The sequence below is a fragment of the Tamandua tetradactyla genome, chromosome 11, assembly GCF_023851605.1.
Source record: "Tamandua tetradactyla isolate mTamTet1 chromosome 11, mTamTet1.pri, whole genome shotgun sequence".
In the NCBI taxonomy this organism is placed as follows: Eukaryota; Metazoa; Chordata; class Mammalia; order Pilosa; family Myrmecophagidae; genus Tamandua; species Tamandua tetradactyla.
In genome coordinates, this window is record NC_135337.1 from 66,948,767 (window position 1) to 66,973,471 (window position 24,705).

Below are 24,705 nucleotides of genomic sequence, written 5' to 3' on the forward strand. Positions count from 1 at the left end.
AGGCATACCATCTTCATGGTTGGAGGGACTCTACCTGGAATAAATGGAGAGGCATACCATCTTCATGGTTGGAGTTACTCCACCTGGAGTAAATGGAGAGGCATACCATCTTCATGGTTGGAGGGGCTCCACCTGGAATAAATGGAAAGGCATACCATCTTCATGGTTGGAGGGACTCCACCTGGAGTAAATGGAGAGGCATACCATCTTCATGGTCGGAGGGGCTCCACCTGGAATAAATGGAGAGGCATACCATCTTCATGGTTGGAGGGACTCCACCTGGAGTAAATGGAGAGGCATACCATCTTCATGGTTGGAGGGGCTCCACCTGGAATAAATGGAGAGGCATACCATCTTCATGGTTGGAGGGACTCCACCTGGAGTAAATGGAGAGGCATACCATCTTCATGGTCGGAGGGGCTCCACCTGGAATAAATGGAAAGGCATACCATCTTCATGGTTGGAGGGACTCTACCTGGATTAATGGAGAGGTATACTATCTTCATGGTCGGAGGGACTCCACCTGGAATAAATGGAGAAGTGTATCATCGTCATGGTTGGAGGGATTCCACCTGAAGTAAATAGAGAGGCATACCATCTTGGTGGTCGGAGGGACTCCACCTGGAATAAATGAAGAGGCGTACCATCTTCATGGTTGGAGGAGCTCCACCTGGAGTAAATGGAGAGGCATACCATTTTCATGGTTGGAGGGACTCTACCTGGAATAAATGGAGAGCCATACCATCTTCATGGTTGGAGAGGCTCCACCTGGAATAAATGGAGAGTTACAAATTCTTCATGGTTGGAGGGCCTCCACCTGGAGTAAATGGAGAGGCATACCATCTTCATGGTTGGAGAGATTCCACCTGGAGTAAATAGAGAGGCATATTCACCTCATGGCTGAAAAGAATCATGTAGTAATTGAGGCTATTTTTGCCTATGAATATTTGGTAGCAGGTTCTTGTGTTTTCTTTTGGGGAATTATAGCACTACCATTGCAAGCAGTCTTGGTGAGACTGCTAAGGTATCCTTCCCAACCCTGGCAAATATGTGGACCAAGTTAGGCCAAAACTTGACTGAGTGTCTAAAGACCTGAACATATTTAGAGATGATTTTTCCCAAAGAGGCAGCCCTCTGGCTCATGTGGTCTGTAAAGATTTCCTTTCACATTTCTGAGAGCTGGTTATTCATTTTTTCAGCTTGATTCTATAAGCCATTTCATGTTTTACCATAAGTTATTTCAATGCTTAAATTACCAAAAGTTAGTTTTTGCTTCCTGTGAGCAAAGAACTCAACTGTTATCAATACTGTAAAGATGTCCACCTCTCCAAGTTCATGAGCCCAAGAGTGTTTTGGGGGCTTTTAAAAAAAGTGATTCAAATATTTATGTAGAGGATTAAATGGATGAGAAAATCAAGTAAATGTTGAGGGGAAAAAAGAAAACAATGGGTGTCTGCTCTACCAGAAATTAAAATAAATGTAAAACAACAAGGAGAAACATGTGGTCATTGAAATAGAATAGATGAAGCAGTGTAACAGAAACACATCCAAGAATATGTAAAAATAGTTAATATTTTATAAAGACAACATTCCAAATCAGTGGGAAAATAAGAGAGTGTTAATAAGAAACACAAGTCAGCAGGCTATATCCCTGAAATAAATGCTTAAAATAATTATGCCTAATCTCACACTACTACTGAAGTAAATTACAGATGACTTAAACAAATAAATGGAAAAATGAAGTGAAATCATTTTTTAAAAACCAAAATATAATATGGGAAAAGAATAGATCATGAAGAAAAAGATAAATTTGATTACATAAAAACAGAAACATTCTATTTGTCAAAAATAGCACTTGGAGAGATTATGGTGTCCAGTTGTTTCATCAAGCAAGCACTGGCATGTAGTCAGTTGATTGCGTCTATGACTGATGACATCTACAATCAAAAAAGGAGATTGCCTTCAGCAATGAGAGAAGTGTCATCCAATCAGTTGAAGGCCTTAAAGGAAGAACTGGAGATTTCAGCCTCAGAGAGAATTTCTATGTCCGTTTCTGCCAGCCAGCTTCTACTTGGGATTTCATCGATACCTACATCAGAATTCCCAATTTGCAACCTGCTCTGTGGAATTTGGACTTGCCAATCATCATGGTCCTGTGAGCCAATTCCTATAATAAACCTTTTAATATATATATATAGTCACTTCTGTGTCTCTGCTGAACCATGACAAATATACCACAAACAAAAATAAAATGCAAATTATAAGACAGCAGCTATTTCTCCAGAGCCTTTCCAAAGGGAATGTTATCAAACTTTCTGGAAGTGGGTTGAATTCATTGACTTTTTTTTTTACTCATTGCTTCTGGAAATTGAGTCATAGTTTGATGGGCCTTCCCCATTCATGTTTATAAAGGAATTTATGTTGACCTTTTAAGATTATATTTTTCATATTTAAATCATTGATTCATTTGGAATTGATCCTGATATAAGAGTGACACGTGGATGCAAATTAATTTTTTTTCCAAATGACTATTCAGCTGTCCCCAGAGGGTTTTTATTAGCTAATCCATTTTTCAGTCTGTGCTAGCATTCCCCCATGCAGTACTTTTTAAGAGTGTCCCTAACTATTGTTGCTTGTGGATTTTTGCATGTAAAATTTGGGATCAATATGTCCAGTTTAAAAAAAAAAAAAAACTATTGGCATTTTTTTTAGAATCTCTTTAAATTTAAAAATTAACAAGAAACATTGTCATCTTTATAATGATCAATTTTCTGATCCAAGAACATGATATAACTTTCCATTATATCTTATGGGTCCTTAAAGTTTTCTTTATGAAGGTCTTACACATTTCTCATTCCTTAACCTTATTCCTAGATAATTTAGCATTTCTGTGACTATTTACCCCATTATATCTTCTAGTTGGAGGTGTTGTATTAATATAAAAATGATCAAAGTCTGTATATTAATTTCCAATCCCATTATCTTACTAAATTGTCTTGCTTGTTCAATTGATTCACTTAGATTTTCCTGGTGTACAATTCATAATCTGCAAAAAGTGGTTATTTTGCCTCCTCCCTTCTAGTTTTTAATCTCATTCCCTTATTAATAGCATTGGCCGATATCTATAGTATAACATTCAATAGTAGTGATGATACTAGATGATGATGGGGACAGTGAAATTTCAGTGGAAAGATTCTTGTGCTATGAATCCATTAAGTGTAATGTTGGCTCTTAGACTGAGATAAGCCACACTTTAACTCATAAAGGAAGTATTCCAACCATATGTACTTTGTTTTTATCAACAATGTTATTGAATATTGTCCAGGGCCTTATCAGGATCTATAGAAATGATCATATAGGTACTTCATTTACATCTTTAATAATAAACATTTTATGAAAAGAATTCTCAATTGTGAGCCACTATTTCTGAAATATACTGATTTGGTAATGGTGCATCATTCTTTTAATATACTAGTGGATTCAATTTACTAATATTTTATGTAAGGTTTATGCTTCAGTAGTCATAAGTGAACTTGATTTATCATTTGCTTTCTGGTTGAGTGAGACTAGCTCTTAGATAAACTTCTCTGCTCCTTCCATAAAAATCAGTCTCTTTATATTTTCTCTCTTCTGGGGTCAGTTTTAACAAATCACATCTCCCTGGAAATGTATTCCATTTATCCGAATTTCAGATTGATTTGCAGAATGTTGAACAAAGTAACATCCTTTGTTTCTTTTCATTTCCTCCATCTCCTTTTTCTCCTTCAACCCTTATCAATCTTTATTTGCACTTTCTCTGTTGTTTTTCCTGATATGATTTGCAGTTGGCTTATATTTTACTGTTTTTTCCTTTCAAAAACCACCTTTGGATTTATTTTGTAGTTCTATTTGGGCTTTCTAATTGGTCATTCTCTGCTTTGCTTTTAAAATTTTCTTCATATTATTTTGTTTAGGCATTTTTACTAGTGCCTTTTAATTTATATAAAGATCTAAGGAAATGCATTTTTCTCTGAATGTTTTAGTGGCATCTCATAGCTTCTAATGTGCACTATTTTATTACGCTTTTTCTATTTACTCTATTTCATACTATTTTCCTCTTTGACCCAAAACTTGTTTAAGTAAAATTAAGTTACTTGGTATTTATCCTTGCTTCTGCTAAATATGCTTGTTTTTCTATTACTTAATATATCAGCTTCAAATTATGTGCTTTTACTCCCACTTATTGCAAATGAGGCACTCAGCAAATTAATTTTACTTTATTCTTTCTCCCTTCCTCCTTTTATGTTTTGTTAGTTGTAGCATATCTACATTGCAATGACATTTAATAGTTCTATTCTGTTTTGTCATTCTAATCTCCATATTGTCTTAGTATTAGTTCTACAGTTAAATATTTTCTTTATAAGCACTGATACTTTTGTCATCTCTAGGTTGACTGAGGATTACCTTCTAGTAGTTTCTTCATAAAGAAGAGAAAAAATATTCCTTAAATGTCCCATTTTTCAAATCTGTCTCTTTTCTTAGCCTTTTTATGTGAAGGACAGCTTGACTGGATTTCAAATCTCTAGCATTTGATTTACTGTAGTGTCATATGGATATTGCTCTACTGTCTTCTGGCATTGAATATGGCTGTGGAGAATTGTTAGGCCAACCTAAGTTTTCCCACTTAAAAGAGACTTGATCTTTTCATCTGACTACCCAACTCTTTTTCTTTATATTTTAAAACTAATAATTTAGGATATGTCTTGGTGAGATTATACAAAGGGGTCAGATTAGCAAATCCGACCCATAGGAATCAGAGATCTGCCTCCTTATTAATATAATTCAAAGAATACAGGTAACTGCAAGACACAAGGAAAACATAAAATAGTCACTTCAACATCACTCCCAAAGTACTTCCTTGCCACATCACGATGCACTCTGCCCCAGATTTAATATGTGAGGTCTCCAAGTAATATATGTAGTGATAATTTCACTCATGTACTGTCTCCACTTTAAACCCAATAAATATATGGTGAACTGGTGTTTTCCTCCATTATCTTTCCGCCAGTAAACACCATCAGGAGAGTCAAAAGCATGTCTACAAGGAGAATTAACAAAGTCATTTCTTTCCCTTTTCCTTTCTTTCTCAATAGGTATCCCTAGAGTTAGGGAAGTGAATCACAGACTATGTTTTTATTTTTACTATGTATCTTTTTTTTTCTTAGAGATGTTTTAAATTTACAGAAAACTCATAAAGAAAATAGAGTTCCCCTACACCTGCCTTCCTTCTTAATATTTTGCATTAGTGTGATACAATTGCCCCAACTGATGAAAGAATATTATTATAATTGTACTATTAATGACAGTCCCTAGTTCACATTGGGATTCACAGATTCTATTTCACAGTTCTAGTTTTATTAAAATTGTTATTGTAGGAACATATATGCAACCTAAAATTTTCCACCACTTAACCACCTTCAAGTATATGTGTTGTTAATTACATTCACAATGTTGTGCTGCTGTCACCAACGTCCAGTACCAAAACTTTTCCATCACCCCAAATTGGAATTCCATACCATTTAAGCCTGAAATCCCCACCTGTACCCCCGCCCCCATCCCTGATAACCTATATTCCAGTTTCTGACTCTATGAATGTGCTTATTCGAATTATTTCATGTAAATGTGATGACACATAGTTTGTCCTTCTATGTCTGTCTCTGGCTTATTTAATGTCACATGATGTCTTCAAGGTTCATCCATGTTGTGGCATGTATCAGAACTGCCTTCCTTTTTATGGCTGAATATATGGACAATATTCCCTTGTCCATATAAACCACATTTTGTTATTACCTGGTCTTCAGTCAATGGATGCTTGGATTGCTTCCATCTGGGGGGAATTGTGAATGATGCCACTGTGAACATCAGAGTGGAAATACTTGCTCAAGACCCTCCTTTCCATTATTAGGGGAATATACCTAGGATTGGAATTTCTGGGTCATATGGTAATTCCATACTTAACTTTCTGAGAAACTGCCAAACTCTGCCATAAAGCCTGCACCATTTCACAAATCTAACAACAAAAGATGAGTGTTCTTATTTACCCACGTACTCTGTAACACTTGTTATTTTCTGTTTGTTTTATTTTAATAGTAGCCATTCTAGTGAGTATGAAATTGTACCTTATTGTGGTTTCGATTTGCATTTCTCTAATGGCTAATAATGTTCAGCACCTTTTCATGTGCTTTTTGACTATTCATGTATCTTCTTTAGAGAAATATCTATTCAAGTCTTTCACCTATTTTTAAATTGGGTTGTTTGTATTTTCAGTGTTGAGTTGTGGAATAACTTTGTGTATTCTGGATATTAAACCCTTATTGAACATGTGGTTTCTGAATATTTTCTCCTGTTTCATAGGTCATCTTTTGACTTTCACAATAAAGTCCTTTAATGAACAAAGGTTTCTAATTTTCATAAGGCCTCATTAATCTATTTTTCTTTTGTTGCTCATTCTTTTGGTGTAACAAACCGTTGCCTAACACAAGTTCTAAGGATGCTTCCTTATGTTTTCTAGTAGGAGTTTTATAGTTTTAGCTCTTATATTTAGGTCTTTGATCTATGTTGAGTTAACTTTTGTATTTGGTGTGAAGTAGGGGTCCACCTTCATTATTTTGCATATAGACATCCAGCTTCCCAGCACTGTTTCTGGGAAATATTATTTTTTCCTAATTGAGCGGCCTTGACACCCTCATTAAAAATCAACCAGCCGTTCCTGGCAACATGGAATGTGACTCCCAGGGATTATCTTAGCCCTAGCATTGTGAGATTGACTATGACTTCTTAAACAAAAGGGGGAAGAAAAATGAAACAAAATAAAGTTTCAGTGGCTAAGAGATTTCAAATAGAGTTGAAAGGTCATTTTGGAGGTTACTCTCATGCAATCTTCAGCCAGTTATTACAAATTGCCACAGTATGCCAAACCCCAACCAACAGTGTTCTTGAAAACCCTAAAGAATACCCTGGGCTCTATCTAAAACTATAGAAGTTTTGCTTATTAAGTTTATTTATTCATAAATTTAAAGCCTCCAGATTGTTCCTGTGGCAGATAAGCCTTGAAACCCAGAGGTACCAGTCTCTCCAAGAAAATCTACCAGGTTCGTTCCTCTATAACATACTGTCAACACCCCCTTTTCAGCATGAAGAAGTTAGAATGGTCATTGCCCAGATATCCTTGAAAATTGACAGAAGGATCAAGTGAGAGGGAGGAATTATAACCAAGAAGTTAAAATTTAACAAATGAGTATGACTACTGCTCATTACATAAATATTTCTTTTTAGCTTCTAGTGTATTAGAATAACCAGAGGGAAGTAACTGAAACTGTTGAACTATAATCAAGTAGCCTTGATTATTGGTAACGACTGTATAACTATATAGCTTTTGTCTTGTGACCATGTGATGGCAAGAACCGTGTGCCTGAGACCCTCTATCAGTGTATGGATAGATGCGTAATAAAATAAAGACATGCATGGGAAATAAAAATAGTAATAGTAATAATAAGTTAAGAATATGGAGAAAATACCCTTATGTAAACTATGGACAATAGTTATAGTACTACTTCAATAATCTTTCACCAATTGTAAAAAATGTAACTACTGTTAAAAAAAAATAGAACTATGGAAAAGTGCTTTCATTAATTGTAACAAATTTCCCATACCAATGCAAATGTTGGTGGTGGGGAAGTGTATGGGCGAGCTGGATTTTATGCATGATTGTTCTGTAGATTTACAACTTCGCCAATAAAAAAAAGTTTTTAATTAAAAAAGCATAGGACTGTACAATGAAAACATTGAAGTCTAATGTAAGTCATGGACAATAGTACAATTAATAGTACAATTGTTATAATATTATTTCATCGATTGTAACAAGTATGCCACGCTAATGCAAGGTGTTAGTAGTAAGGGGAGTGTATGGGAACTCTGTATTTTGGCAATGATTTATCTGTAAACCTACAACTCTTCTGTATTAGTTAGGGTTCTCTAGAGAAACAGAATCAGCAGAGAACACTCGCAAATATAAAATTTATAAAAGTGTCTCACGTGACCATTGAAATGCAGAGTCCAAAATCCGCAGGGCAGGCTGTGAAGCTGACAACTCTGATGGAGGGTCTGGACAAACTCCACAGGAGAGGCTCGCCAGCCAAAGCGGAAAGAGAACCTGTCTCTTCTGAATCCTCCTTAAAAGGCTTCCAGTGATTAGGTTAAGCATTACTTATTGCAGAAGACACTCCCATTTGGCTGATTATAAATAGAATCAGCTGTGGATACAGCTGACATGATCATGATCTAACTCTATGAAATGTCCTCATTACAACAGACAGGCCAACACTAGCCCAACCAGACAAACAGGTACGACAACTTGGCCAAGTTGACACATGAACCTGACCATGACATCTTCTAATAAATTTGTTAAAATTTGAAAAAAAATCAATTGGCCAAAGATGTAAGAATCTAATTCTATACTCTCAATTTGATTCCATTGGTCTATATGTCTGTCTTTGTGCCAGTACCATGCTGTTTTGATTACTGTGGTCTTATAATAAGTTTTTAAATCAGGAGGTGTGAGTCCTACAACATCATCTTCTACTTCAAGATGGCTTTAGCTATTCAAGGCATCTTACCCTTCCATATAAATTTGATGATTGGCTTTCCATTTCTGAAAAGGAAGTTGGAATTTTGATTGGGATTGTATTGAATCTGTAAATAACTTTGGGTAGAAATGACATCTTAACAATATTTAGCCTTCCAATCTATGAACATGGAATGTCCTTCCATTTATTTAGGTCTTCTATTTCTCTTAGCAATGTCTTGTAGCTTTCTGTGTATAAGTCTTTTACATCCATGGTTAGTTTTATTCCTAAATACCTGATTCTTTTAGTTGCCATTGTAAATGGGATTTTTTCTTGATTTTCTCTTCGATTGTTCACTGTTAGTATACAGAAACACTACAGATTTTTGTGTGTTGATTTTGTACCCTGTCACTTTGCTGAATTTGTCTATTAGCTCTAGTAGCTTTATTGTGAACTTTTCAAGATCTTATATAGATAGAATCATGTTATCTGCATGAAAGTTTTAATTCTTCCTTTTCAATTTGGATGCCTTTTATTTCTTTTTTTTTTTTTGCCCAATTGTTCTGACTAGAATAGCCAGTTCAATGTTCAATAACAGTGCTGACAATGGGTATCCTTTGTGTTGTTCCTGATCTTAGAGGGAAAGCTTTCAGTCTTTCACAACTGAGTATTATATTGGCAGTGGGATTTTCATGTTTTTATTATGTTGAGAAGTTTCCTTGTATTCCTGGTTTTCTAAGACTTTTAATCAAGAAGCGGTGCTGGGTTTTGTCAAATGCCTTTTCTCTATCAATTGAGATGATCCTGTGTTTTTTCCCTTCATTCTGTTAATCTGGTGTATTACATTAATTACTATACTTCTGTTGAATCACCCTTGCCTACCTGGGATAAATCCCACCAGGTCATGGTTTATAATCATTTTAATGTGCTGTTTGGATTCAGTTTCCTAGTGTTTTGTGAGGGATTTTTGCATCTATATTCCCAAAGGCTATTGGCCTGTGATTCTCTTTCCTTATGATATCTTTACATGGCTTTGGTATGAGGGTGATGTTGGCCTCATAGAATGAGTTAGGGAATATCCCCTCCTCTTTGGCTTTTTGGAGAAGTTTGAGCAAGATTGATGTTAATTTTTCTTGGAATATTTTATAAAATTCACTTGTGAAACCATCTGGTTTTTGGTTTTTCTTTATCAGGAGTTTTTTGTTACTAATTCAGTCTCTTTACTAGTTATTATCTGTTGAGATCATCTATTTCTTCTTGAGTCATTGTAGGTAGGTTGCGTGTTTCTAGGAATTTGTACATTCCATCTAGGTTATCTAATTTGTTGGTGTACAATTGTTCATAGTATCCTCTTATGATCCTTTTTATTTCAATTTGGTTAATAATAGTGTTTCCCATGTCATTTGTGATTTTGGATTATTTGTATACTCTCTTTTTTCTTCATCAGTCTAGCTAAAGGTTTTTCTTTTCAAAGAAACAACTTTTGGGTTTTTGATTCTATCGTTATTTTATTCTCTAGTTCACTTATTTTTGCTCTAATCTTTATCATTTCTTTCCTTCTGCTCACTTTCGGTTTAGTTTGCTCTTCTTTTTTAGATCCTCCAGTTATATTTCAGTGTTCAGTCTGAAATTTCATTGGTCTTGCAAATTTGTGTCTGTAAGTATATGTGAATATTTTTCTATAGTAAGTTTCACTATACCTTCCCATATTTTTTCTTACAGCATCGATGCTATGCCAGCTTTTGTTGTAAATTCCTTACCATTTCCAGCTAATTGGAGGATATTCTGTGAGAGAAAGAGGCTCCATCCACAAAGGTCTATTATTTCTGCTTAAATGAATTATCTGGGGAAAATTATTTTCTCAGCTTCCCTAAACCAAATTGGTCTAGGAAGACATCTGCCATTAGCCCTGCTCGTCAAGATACGTCTTTGGCATTACTAGCTTCCGGGTAACCCCTTAAACCTCCTTGAAGAATGTTTTGAGGCAGTTTCTGAGATCTGCTACTGCTGGGCCAGTTGACTATTCTTCATGTCTTCCCTAGATTCTCACTGCATGGCTTCCAGTCAAGCTCCACCCTGTCTGGCTCTGGTTGTAGCATGGGTATAAGGTACATAGGTTTATCACTTAGTGGGTGAGACTGTCACCTCCAGAAATGTAATTTTGTAAAATTTCCTGGGCTGTGCCACCTTTGGACCATCTTGCGATCATTCCCTACACATGGCCTCTGCCACATTTCCACAGGCACAGCTTCTGTGCTGATCCCATCTCTTTTTGGTAGTCCCAACAAGTTTTTTGGAACCTGTCCCTTACATGTGATTTCATTGCATCTTGGGATTATAGGGGTTATCCCATGCTAGCTCACATGGCAGTGTGGCCGCCCTGTACAACACACCGAGCCAGATGGCACAGTGAACAAAGATAAACATTAAGTGAATTCTCATTTCAAGTAGCTTTCACTCTAAAAGAGAAGATATCATATAACACATATAACCACAATTATGACAAGAAATAGTGTTATGAGTATTAGACTTGCAATTACTAGGGGATATGAAGTGAAGGAAGGTTTTCTTCCCAGTCAGAGGATCGAGAAAGTGGTACCACTTGAACTGAGATGGGAAGAGTGAAGAGGGTTTGGAGATGGAAGTGGGATGTTTCTGGTGCAGGAACCAGTGCGAGCAAAACACAATGCATGGATGGGGGCACCGGGTCTCTTCGACCCTGGGATTTGAGTCGTAGTGAGGTGGGTTGTAGGAAAAAACAACTGGAGGAAGAAGTCACATCTGATCCTTACAATCAAGGAAGCACCTGAATTCCTGGCTGCAGATTTGAATCTCTGCTCTAAACGCAGCTCTCAGAGCCTCTTGGGTGGGGCGTGCATAGAGGGCGGGAGCAGTGGACATGATTACAGCTGCCCATTGCAAAGTTTAAATGCACAGGATTATGTAAAATGGACTGGAAGGTCAGAACAAATCAAGAAACTGTGATTCGAGACCTAAAAGTAACAACAGTTGAAAATCAGGGTGAAATCTTGATCTTTTTTGCTATTTGGAATCTTGATAGTGTACATTTAATCTCTGAAGCAGAACTCTATAGCAGCCTCACTAGAAAATGAACCTTCAAATTCATCATTTTGAAGACAAAATTTAAACAACTCATATGCAATAATTACCAATTTGAAGAAAAACACAGCATTCACAGAACAATGATATGCAATCGAAATACACTGCACATGAGTCAAGCTACATTGGACTAAACTTTTGATCTAGTAATTTAATAGCACAGGAAAAGAAATGAAGCCTACCCAATTTTAGCATGCATTTCAAATTTAGTTAACTTTAACCAATATATTGACAACATTCTTTCCTTTCTTGGTAAAAAAAAAAAAAAATCACTTAAATATTTCAGATGGAATTAGATGAGTATCAGGCCCAGAGTAAGCAAATCAAGTTTTTCTAGTATGCTAAAAAAATTAATAATAATAATAGTGCAGATTAAATCTTTAGGAATACAAGCATTCATTTGGATATACTGGCATTTTTTTTTCTTTAAAAAACTCTTGTTTGAGTCACTTGGAAGAAAACGTGCAATTGTATTTCCCTCCCTCACTGAATAAAACATTCTGTTAATTTTAAGGCACCATAGGAGAGAAACACCTCCATAGTAACACTAAATATTAATTTGAAGCTTACGAGGTGATGCACATATTATCCTAAAGTCACTGTGCACACGGGGCTGTAGTACTTAAGAAAAGGGAATTTCCCTGCCCCTCCACATAATCATCAGGTCAGGCTTGTGCTATTAGAGCCAAAAAGTAAAAATCCAAGCAAACTCCTTGGTCCAGAAGCCCTGACTCAAATGCTACCTCATACATCTCAGATTCACTCTCAACAAAAATCTTTATTCCTCTTCTCTTTTTATAAAAGAAAATGAATTTTTCATCATTTTGGATTCCACTGTGAGAAGATTCAGACCATCCAATCATATACTCTTCTTCATTTCCACTTGGAGATGAAAATGAGTTCAAAGCAGAAAGTTCTTTCTGCAAACCCAAGGTTTTGCTCCCTCATCAGGCCCATCTACAATTATGCTGGTCTTCCAATAGCCCTCACTCCGAAGGCCTGAGCTTGCTGTGAATTTTGTGTAAATGTGCAGGTTTCGGTGGCTATTATCAAACAAAAGAAGTTCTTAGCTTGGTGAAATGAAATACATTATAAAATGCTTTCCACTACTAATTCTTAGCATTCTGTGTAATTTGTGTATGCATAGTTTAAAAATCAGTTTTGAGCATGCAATGCACATTATTATATGACATTATAATGTCAGTGCTATACAGCATTATAATTTTTGTGAAGGAAAATTAAAGTCAAATTTTTTATTAATTGGAAGGTTATTTTTCAGGTGCTTTCTCTACACCTAGTTCATGAATGTGTGTGAGGTTCATGTAAAGAGACAGTCATAACTTTAAAGAATTGGGTTTTAAGGGTCTGCTTGGGGACAGATTCATATTTTATATCTGAATTCTCTAATCAGGTACATAGAACTTATGATTTCCAAAAAGAGCTTGACTCAAAGATATGGAAATTGTGGTGTAGGTTCCAGCTCTTTAGATTTATAAATGGTAATTATATATCCAAAAAGATTTGGAACTGATGGCCAAAGAAACTGAACAAAGAAATGGATATGCATTTCAATTAAGTTGATGTTATTTTCATATTAGGAAATCAAGATGCAATGATATTGGATTTTCTAATAAAAGTAAATTTAAACAGAGTTTAGTAAAGAGTCTGATTCATTTCAAAATTTTTTTTATTTACACAGTTGCAGGATTATAAAGCTGTACATAACCTAAGAAATTGCCTTCCCCCTCTGGCCATGTCATATACAAACATGTTTAGGTTGCAGTGGGCCGAGAGACACCAGCAGCTGGACTGACGCAAGTTGTAGATCATCTGGTTCCTTAGCGAGGAGTGGTTTTTCTCCATTCCATCCTCTTATCACTATCCCATCCCTGCACAAAGTTCCCAGGCATGCACTTCCCCCCAGGGCCGGAGCAGCGTGGTCTGGCTGAGGGAGCTCTCGGTTAGGAAGGAGAGATGTCAGCAGTTGCTGAAGCACTGTTCACTAACCATCTGGAGTAGTTAATCCCATCTTGCCTTGAATAGCCTTAAATCTAAGGCCAGAGCACTGCTGCACCATGACTGACGGGCAGCCCCATGATGGGTGTCTGGGACCCAGGGGTGTAAGTGCCTCCCAGGATTCAACCAGACCCTCTCCAAAGGTGGACTGGGCTTTTCCCTCCACCTCGAAACTCAGTCCTCCTTTAGTGCTCCCTGTTAAATGCCATCTCTCCGTTTGGACAAGCCAGAAATCTGGATGCCCCCTCACACTCTACCTATCAAACTTAGCACCAAGTTTTATCAATTTTTTCTTTCCCAAAATATCTCTCACATTCATGCTTTAGTCTTCATTCCCCTGTCACCCGAGACCAAGCTCCTGTCCTCAAGGCTCTCCTGGACAGCCCTGTGTCTTCCTTATGGCTGTCCCCTCCAGACAGTAGCCAAAATGCAAAATCAATCGTGTTGCTTGCCATTTAGAGTGTCCCTTGGCCTCCTTCTGTGGTCCTCGTTGTCCAGCCTCCCTGACTCCTGCCTCCATCCATTGGGGGTCTTCTCAATTCCCTCTACCCCCTCCCCCACCTCCCTCTTCCTTGGCTCTGCTGGACTTTTTCAGCCTCTGAGCAAGGCCAACTCTCTCCCGCCCCGGGGCCTGTGCTCCAACGAGCCTCCTGGCCAGGTGTGCTTTCACTCCCTTTCCCACCGGCGGGAGCCCCCACTCCCACCCCAGGACAGGCCCCTGCGTTCTCTGCTCAGCAACTGGCAGCGGGCATACCTCATTGCGGTGCATCTGCTTCACTGAGCTTTGCAAATATTGAGTTTTTTACCAAGTGAAGGTCCGCGGCCACCCTGCCTGGAACAAGTCTATGGCGCAGTTTTTCCAACAGCACGTGCTCGCTCCCTGTCTTGGTGTCACATTTTAATTAAGGCATGGACCTTGTTTTTTTGGGACATAATACTATTGCACACTTAATAGGCGACAGTGTGGTGTAAACTTCATATGCGCTGGGAAACCAACAAATTTGTGCCATTTGCCTCTTCCCAATTCTTGCTGTATTTGTGGTGCTCTGGACTCAAACCCACGTATGTCCGGATGATGCCTGTTTTTAATATCCCTGTCGCCGTGGTCTTTCCTGCCAACCACCGTCTCCTCGGTGCTCAGCTCAGACCCTGTCACCAGGCGGGGTTGGGGGTGGGGGGTGGGGGGCAATGGTGGCGAAGAAGTCACTGCGCAGCGTGAGGGCCGCCGCCCACCCGGGAGTCAGGGCGGAGAGGAAGAGCAAGGCAAAGGAAGCACAGCGGCTCCAGCGCAGGCAGGCGCCGCGGAGGCCGAGGCCGGGACGGAGCGCCCACTTTGTGCAGCGCAGCGCTGGGGACGCCCTGCCAGCGCCTGGCAAGGAGCGGTCCCCGCGGGGGCTCCGCCGGCCGCTGGTGGGATTTCCCTGTCCGCTCCAGCACGAGCCTCGCTGTGGACCCGAGCGCGCATTGGGTGGAGGGCTCGGCTTCCCGTGCAGGGGAGCACGGCTGGCTCCCGCTACGAATTTCATTCCTGCATTTAAAGGAAAAGTGCTGTGTTATGTGGTTCCGGCCTGTAAATCACTTTTAAAGATGATTCTTCCATCTATAAAATTATGCACGTTTTGGAACATGATCTATCTCTGTGGTAGTGGAGGGGTGAATATAATATTTCATTGGAATAACTATTTATTGACAATTCATACTATTTTATAGTCCGTGTCTTTTGGAATGGATGGGAGCTCATTATTCAGTGTTTTAGAAAATCTTCCAGGCTGAATGATGAACTCATATCTGTTGCAATTGGTATGGATGATAAAACTGGTGTGAATTGTCCATAAATATTTATTGTCTGTTTTTAGGAAAATAATACATACTTTATCATTGATTCATAAAGCAGGACATTTATGTTTACTACACATAATGATAGACATATTCTGTAGAATATTGGAGAGGCAGAAATGCAAATGAAATTTTAGGTTCTAAAACTGGATTTAGAAAATCACTCTTAAAAGACCATACTACTAATATAAACCCTTTAAAATATTTAAAGCCTTTACTTCCGTGGAGAACTGGCGATTCAGTCTCAGAACCCTCAAGCCAATTATAGAGTCGGCAATCAGAACTAGTTCTGAGGAACTAGTGTTACGGTTAGAAATACAACGAATTCCGAGCTTTCTATATGATCCTTGGTCATCTGCAATGCAGCGTGTTGCTCCTTGAGACCCACGCCACCGTCCACCCAAATTAGAAACACTTCAGAGGGAAAACACTCCACAAGCAGGTAACTTTAAAAAAAAGCGTATGTTTTGCCTGGAAGCCTGATGCTCTATTTCTTTCCGAGTTGCAGATGGAGCACGCATAGCTGCCTTCCAACTTTAAAACAGTCTCTGTTTATGGGTGGGTGGCCCCTTGGAACCTAAGGGATTCCGGCCAGGAGAGAGGACGTTACAAATTCCAGACGGTGAAGGAGAGGAACTGGGGGGCCGCGTTTACTCCGGTATCTCATGCAGGTCGGAAAGGACAGCGCGAGCGCGTTGTTCATTTCACAAAGTCGGCATTTTAAGCCCTGGTCCCTCTGTGTTCCTGAGTTATCTGGGCATGTCTGGCTATCCTAACATGGCTCACGAAAGGGACAGGGGCGCAGCACACAGCAGGAGCGGCCCATTGGGGCCAGGTTTCCCACCCCGAGGCTGCAGCCTCCCGGGCGCCCCGCAGTGCAGCTCTGGACACCCCGGCCCCCCCGAGCCCCCGCCCCACTCCTCTGGCTCCGTGGGCCTCGCCCACTCGCAGCCCTGTAGTGCAGGCGCCCCGAGCCGAGTGGGCGAGCCCCTTCCTATGACGCCGCCACCGCCACCCGGACGGGAACTAGCTCTGGGACCCCTTCAGAGGTCTATGTTTCTTACCCGTTTTTTTCAATTCTGGCTTTCTCTTAAATAGTCACCCCAAAAGAAACACTCCCAGTCCAACTGATTTTCCCGGGATGCTGTTTGGATACTTGAAATAGACGCTTTTGGCCAAACAATATCAGAAATATGAGTTACCCAGCCCTTCTGCCCTGGGCTTTTTCACTCATTGGCACTGCCATTGGGCCGGGGCAGGTGACGCAGGCACGTTGCTTTCCTGGGGGCTGGCTGTGTCACCTGCCCCGCCTTAGCCGGGAGGCGGTGAGGTGGGTGGGGTTTAGATGTCATGAAGATTTCACAATATACCATAGCAGCACTCTTTACTTCTTTTGCTTTGTTGCTTTCTTAAAAATTAAGGCAGGTTGTGTGATGAATGCACAACTGTGCAATGATACTGTGAACCACTGATTGTATGGTTTGAATGGACCGCGTGGTATGTGAACAAATCTCAATAAAACCACATTAAAGAAAAAAAAATTAAGGGAAGTATTTTGAGAGACTAGGCCTCTTGGTTCCTTCTTTTCTCCTTTCCTCACAGACTTTAGGCATTATTGAAATGACATTTATTCTGGATCTTTCTTTTTTAAGAGTTTGTGTTCCACTTGTGATCATGGCTAGGCATAGTCGCTCCTTGATTCTTAGCTGCTTTTCTTAATTGTAATTTCATCTTGTGTATTTTTAATTCCCAGCACTAAAGGTGTTTGAAGTGGACCTGTCACCTGATTCGTCTTCAAAATTGTATCGACTGGGTGCACGGGTGATTCAGAGGTAAAATGCTCGCATTTCATGCGGGAGACCCGGGTTCAACTCCCGGACCATGCACCCAAAAACAAAACCAAAAAAACAAAACAAATTGTATCAACTGTAAACCCACAATTCTCTCATTTAAAAAATGAATAAAAAATAGGTGTGAAGAACAGAAAAAGAAATTGTATTGCACTTTCAGTAACAAGAATGATAAAATTGGCCTTGTTATACAAGGGCCTTTCTTCCGTAATCTGCTGTGTGTGGCATTTTGTAACCTAGAAATTCAAAGCAATGCATTAGAGTAGAAGGAGTTCCACAGCCACGGGCCCAAGCCAGGCCCTACCGCTCATCTGACCTGCAGTGTGAGGGTGGAATTGGTTGCAGTTTCCCAGCCTCAGTGTTCCCACCTGTAAAATGAGGGTAATAAGATCTGCCATGCAAGACTGTAGAGAGAATTAGATTTTATGTCCACAAAGTGCACACCACATGGTAAGAACTCCATAGCTAATAGCTATTATGAGCATTATCCTACATTTAAAATTTTAAATGAGTACAGAAGAATTTGGTTATTGTCACAGCTCCAAGTGAGAACTAATAAAACTAAAAATTCCACCTTGCCAGATTTTATGCTGTTGAGTCACTTTATGCAGCACCTTACCTGAAATTTTAGCATAAAATTAGTTCCTGAGTATCTAAGGAACAAAATTCATAGAGAAGTTTTTATCACAGAATAACTGCATATCTACACCACCAAACACTTAATAATTTTGCCTGATTACCCTCCCAGAATATTCAGGGAATATAAATTCATTTTATATAATACCAAAAATTACTAACACTGGGTTAGTCCCTATGCAGCAAAAACCATAAAATGCATTCCAAAGAGAAACACAAATGAATTCAGGGTTATCTCTTCTTCAAGGGTGACTTACTCGGCTGCTTCCTTTCATTAGCACAATTAACTGTGGATTACTGCAGTAAGAGCAGAAGACCGTATAACCAGTAAAAGCAGAAACCAGTGATAAAGGCAGTCCTTCCTGGGGGGAACTCAGGTTCCAAGGTCGGCAGTGACTCTGCTGTCACGTTAGACCGTGGCGTAGAGATGGGATGCTGGAAATGGTCACTGGAAAATAGACTGACAAATGTGAACTCAGGACACTGATATTTTACCCCAAGTTCTGTAAGGGGCCCACTAAACATTGTCTTGTTTCTTGTGGATCAAAGACATGTAACTGTCCCAGATTATATGCTTATGTTTTTTATAGTGTGAATTTTTTTTTGGTTTGGTGGTTAGTTGGTTTTGATTTATTGACTTCCCCAATTTGACATTAGATGCTTTAGGACCTGGTCAGTTAGACGCGTCTTTCTTTATGCGGCTCCTTTTCCAGAATATTTCCAAGGCACTTGACTTAAGGACATTACAGTTTATAAGAGTAGTTATGTTTCTGTCTTTACATGTGTGTCAGTTTGTCTTTGGTAAGTTTGTCTTTGGCTTCCTCAATTCTTCATTTTGGTATATCAGTTTTTAATTTCTTTAATGATAGAGATTATATTTGAGATAGAATTTAATGGCAGTTGAGAAAGCCGTACAGTTCATCTAGTCCTGCCATGCTGTCCTTACGAAATAAGCTCCAGTGTGAGACCCGTCTAGATAAAACCGGAGGCAGCGCCGGCAGGAGAGGGTGTCAGTGCCCACAGGAGAGGGTGGCCGCGCCTGCAGGAGAGGCCATGCCTCCCCGGCTGCGCATCGCTGACCTTAGCCAGTACTAGCCCTGGCAGTTCACTCTCCCCATTTGGCCGACTGGGATGCAGCAACTTGCTCAGCCAGCTCAGACAGCTGGTTAATCTGGTGGACGCTGGGGTGGTGCCCGCGGGCCAAAGCACCCACACGTCGCCTGTCCGTCCTCTCCGCACCGTGCGTCACCCGGAAGCGTGGAGAAACTTGGAGAAATGTCAGGCGAGCTGCGTTCTTGTCGGGTGGGTTAGCTGGTCGGAAAGGATGGACCTGACCGGGTGGAAGGCCGGAGGCGGGAAGATAGGAGGAGAGGTTATTGTGACGGCGAGGCATTGAGAAGCAGAGCAGCAGGGACAAAAGGCTACAGAAAGGGGGGGAGTGCTGGGCCTCGACATTGAGGGGTGCCGGGGAGGGAAAGGGCAGGTGGAGTCAGTTTTTCTGACGTTTTTGATGAGTGGCAGGTCCAAACTCGTTTGGTAACATGATCCAATGTCTTACATTTTTCATGGAACACATTTTTCACTTAAATAAAGCATAATACATTCAGAATGGAGGAGGAAATGTTTTTGGAAACTCTCTGGGCCAATGTCTTTGTTTGAAATAGTGCATAATTCATAGAAATGTCTTCTCCCTGGCTAATTGGCTACCTTAATAGTCTCGCAAAATAATGAGCAATGTAAACCAGATTAATTCAACATCCTATTTCTTCCAATCCCTTTAAAAACTTCTATCTCCATGCCTTTTACTATTATAAAAGACAGATGTGATTTTACCTTCTGAACAGGACTCACTGAAACGTGTGCAATCACACACCTTTGCAAAGATTTTTTTTTCAAGAATAGAAGCAGATAGAGATTGATCCTGAATGCAAAATTAAACATAATGCTAATGCAGAAAAATCTCCCTAGCGTACCAATGAATTATTTAAGTCACCAGAAAAGGTTTTCCGTAACTTCCCTTTATTCTTAATATGAAAAGTTTAACAGCAAGCGAAGTTTCTAGAAGAAGCCTGTGAACCATCTTGTTCTTTTTAGAGATTTTAATGGCACTTAGGTCATGAGCAATCATCAGTAATGAACTATCAATTTTGGCTCCGATGGTAGAATAGAAGCGCCTTCACTCCTTCCTGCCGCGCTCACTGCACTGCATGTGGACACACACCAGGGCAAGCGGTGGGGGGGGGGGGGGGGGGGGGGCACGTGCCAAAATTTACTCTGCGCTCCGGGACATCTCGAGGCCCAAAGCCAGTCTTTGTCTCAACCCTGGTGGTCACAAAGGCTTTACAAAGTACAACAATCAACAATCTAATGAATCCTTCCATGCTCACTTCTGCGTGATAGAAGACCGTGGCTGGCCATGCCAAAGCAGCTGTCTCCATCAGATCGCTGGGCCGTTGAGAGTGACGCCACCAACTGTGGGAGGTTTCAGTTACTGCCTCTGTCCATGTTCCGTCAGATCAGAAAGGTGTGTAACTAAAATTGGTGTTTTCAATCTTCAATCTTCAATCTTCCACTAAAGAGTGAAGGAATTAGGAAGATGATATAACAAGATCACAAATAAAAAGAATGACAATTCACGTGACGGTTGTAGAACGTTAACATAAATAGTCAAAAGCATTTCAGGTTAATATAGGTTATGTCTAGATGTATTAAAAATAGAGGCTCACAACTCACTGTGCTGTGAGATTATGTTTTAGTTTTTTACTCCGTTTTTTGAAAAGTGCATAAAGATCTAAAAAAAGTGATTTTTTTCAATGTATGTGATGGACGTAAGTGATAATTTTGAACATTACAATGCTAAATATATTTTGCTGTATTTTCATAAAGTTTAGTAACAATATCGAGTACTTTCCAAGTTTCCAATTTCAACCTGGTTTTTATTTTTGTCAAGATAATATCTAGCCGCATACCCCCAATAGCAATTACAGAATATGACACAGTTATTTCTTTGAGAAAAAAAGTGAATTAACTTCTTTTTTTTGTTGTTGGGAAACAGAAGATATTTTAATGAAAATGATTTAAAACAAAAAATGCAATTGTAGTAAAATAGATGAGGAAATTGTACTTCTTTGTATTAAAATGTTTCATAAAACATTAAAATATATTAATGAGAATTTAATATCATAAAAAAGTTAATCTGTAATAATATTGCTTTATGTACATTTATATGAAATTGCATGGGAGTAAAACAATTCTGTCATCATAACATTGCTTTGTATCCCCTACGGAAAAATTTTATAAAGCAGTTTTAAAAGCATATTACAGGGGTGAAAAAAGCATATTACAAGGGAAAATATCTTGGACTTAGTGAAGATGGTCCCTGAAAACAAGTTATTTTTATGAAGAAGCAAAGACAATTACTAAAAATAAAAGTTACATAAAAATTACTCAATAAAAATCAGATTGGCAATGTTGGCTTCAGTTTTCCCCAAATGGAAAATGGCAGCTCAAGCTAAAGCGAACCATTGGAGAAAATTTGAAAAAGACAGAAGTATTTTTAAACACCAGATCTATTTTTTCTTACATTAAATTTTCCAACAACCATATCTCTCCTTGCATATAAATTTTGCCAATTACAGTGACTCAAAATTATAATTTGCATATTATTAATTTCATGGATAATCCAAAGCTACGTTAGAATTAGAAGGAAAGCAGTTTCACTTAGTTGAATAATGCGTCCATTGTTAAAGAAATGGTTCAAAATGACAATTTCTTTTCATTTTGTCTTCTTTTCCTATATATCAGAACTGAATTTCTTGGTGAGAATCTCCACAAAGCCACTTGATTCTTTTGCATATGGTAGTTAAAACTTTTCTTTACTTCCTCTTTAAAAATGTAGGCAGTGACATTGCCAACTTCACAAGGCTGTTTTGGGGAAAATGTGGAATTAAAATTAATAAACTAAGGTACAAAATGTGCTTAGCGCAGTGCCTGCCATATGGTAAGGATTAAAATTTAGGTTCTACCATGTGAACTTGACACTCTTCTAGGTCAAAGATGGTCGCAGTGTCATATGGTTCAATATAAAATAGTGCAGGTTTCTTCACTATGGTAGGCTGCGGGCGCACACACACAAAGGCCCCTCTAAATAAATTCTAGTTTCACCCAAAACTTTTTGTGTTCTGTTTTGTTTTTTTGTCTTTTTTTTTAATTCTTCTTGAATTGGATACAGGAAGAAGAGCGACATAGAGCAAAATATTTTTGAGACCAAATAATGAACAGTCAGGTACAGGGAATCTCTGAGGCAGCTGGGTCTGCGCCACCCCGAGCCTGGTCCCCTTTAGAGGAGAAGCAGGTTGTGGTGGAAGCAGCTCGAGCTCCAGCTTGAGACAGGCCTGGCATCAAACCCCGTCCCTGACAACTCACTCATCTGTAAAATGGGCAGATTTGTAGCATCAGTGAGCCCACTTTAAGCTCCTGAACTGACTTTATTAGGGAAGTGAGAGAAACTAACATTCATGGAGCACCCAATAACTGTCGAGCTTTAAGCCATGAACTTAATAAAAGTTGGTTCATTGAGTTCATACAACTCTGTAAATTAGGCACAGAGGCATTCGCATTTATTATTTTAAATAATAGCAAGCATCCAACACTAATTTAACTGGTCAGCTTATTTAAACAAACTAATTACATGGAACCTGGAATAGGGAAGGAGATCTTATTATTCTTTACACGTTATTATAATACCCTGATACAGTCCAGAATATTTGGGGAAGAAAATAAAAAAGTATTTGCAAAGTCCCTTGAAAGACTGGAGAAAAAATGTGGAACTATTAAACTGATATTCTCTCAAGCATTAGGGACTCTGAATTTAATAAGCCAAGCCCTCGATCTTGAGGCCTGCCCTTATGACACTTATTTCAGTAACGGCAAAGCTAGGTCTGCTTGTAGGTAGTCAAGAGACACCCCCAGAGAACCTCTTTTGTTGCTCAGATGCCAAACTCTGCAAATAAACTCACTCACCTTCCTCCTACATGGGACTGACTCCCAGGGATGAGTATGGCCCTGGCATCATGGGACCAACGATGCCTTCTTGGCAAAAGGGAGGGAGAGAAATCAAGTTTCAGTGGCTAAGAGATTTCAAATAGAGTCAAGAGGTCATCCTGGAGGTTATTCTTATGGCAACTATAGTCAGATATTGCAAATTGCCACAGTATGCCAAGCTCCCACCAGGTTTTAGGTTCCTGAAAACCCTAAAGAATATCCTGGGATCTAAGACTCTATAAAGCTTTTTCCTATTAAGTTTATTTTGTTCATAAACTTAAGGCCTCCAGATTGTTCCAATGCCAGATAAACCCTGAAGCCCAGAGGCACCCATCTCCCCAGGAACATCAACCGGTGTCATTCCTCCACCCCATAAAGTCGACACCCCTTTCCAGCAGAGGTTAGACTTGTCACTGCCCAGAGATCCCTGAATACTGAGAGGGTGATCAGATGAGAGGGAGGAGTGTAACTGAGAAGCTAGGCTCTAACAAATAACTGTGACTCCTAACGCGTGATATGGATATTCCTTCTTAGTTTCTAGTGCATCAGAACAGCCAGTAGAAAATACCTGAAATTGTTAAACTGGAATCCAGTAGCCTTGATCATCGATAATGGTTGTAAAACGATGTGGCTCCTAGCTTGCAACTGTGTGATTGTAAAAGCCTTGTGACTAACACCCCCTTTACCCAGTGAATGGGTAGATAAGTAATGAAATAAAGACATGCATGAAAACATAATAATAATAGATTGGGAATATTGGGGAAAAGAACTATGAGCAATAGTTAATAGTGCTACTTTAGCAATCTTTCATCAATTGTAACAAATGTAACTACTGCAAAAAAAAAGAATATAAATACAAAAAAGTGCTGTCATCAATTGTAACAAATTTTCCTCATCAGTTCAAGTGTTGGTAGTGGGGTGGTATATGGGAATCCTGTATTTTATGCCAATTGTTCTATAAACCCACTTCTCTAATAAAAAAAAATTTTAAGTGAAAGCAACCGCTTAAAAAAAAAAGGATAGAGATCAAAATAACTTTCACTCATTAAAAAATTTTAACTTTATATCTCCTAATTTTGAATCAAAGCGGAACTATAAGTTTTATATTTTTTAATATATGATCTGTGGAAAAAAATTTTCGCGTATCTAATATCATATTACACATACTTGCATGTGTTAACATAATATACAGAAGTAAGGAAGTTTGAGCTATATGACAAAAGAACTTTAAAATATCATACAAACCAAGCAAATAAGTATAAAAATTTTAAATATTAAAATAATAATAATAATAAGTAATAGAAGCACCACTAGTGGCTGTAATATATAATGGGTGCTTTGTGTGGGCACATTTGTTTAATGTGTGCAGATGCGCTCTCAAGTAGTGGCCATTGGGTGAGTCCTGGCTGCCGTGGCCATTGCCGCTGCCAGCCTCACAGGATCGTGGGGGGTTAAATGATGAACAAACCCGCTGCCTGCCACCTGGCCTTCCTCCCTGTCAAGTCAGGGCCCTGTGCTGTGCCCCAAGCCCTGGGCGTGCCCAGGCACTGCAGGTGCAGCACTGACCTTCTGCTCAATCCGATCTGTCTGCTTGCCCACCC

The 24,705-nt window shown here is 39.2% G+C and overlaps 1 protein-coding gene across 2 annotated transcripts in view; it reads left to right on the forward strand.

Annotated features, from left to right (window-relative positions):
* Window positions 1-24,705, forward strand: part of PACRG (parkin coregulated) — a 544,801-nt gene that overhangs the window by 503,076 nt on the left and 17,020 nt on the right. Inside the window, exon 5 of one of the 2 annotated variants that reach the window (XM_077120797.1) lies at window positions 17,329-17,426. The exons of the other annotated variant lie outside the window; for it this stretch is intronic. Coding sequence (XP_076976912.1) covers window positions 17,329-17,411 — 83 coding nt within the window. The 3' untranslated portion in view covers window positions 17,412-17,426. Of the gene's footprint in view, window positions 1-17,328; window positions 17,427-24,705 lie in introns of those variants that run through there. 2 annotated transcript variants of the gene reach the window in all.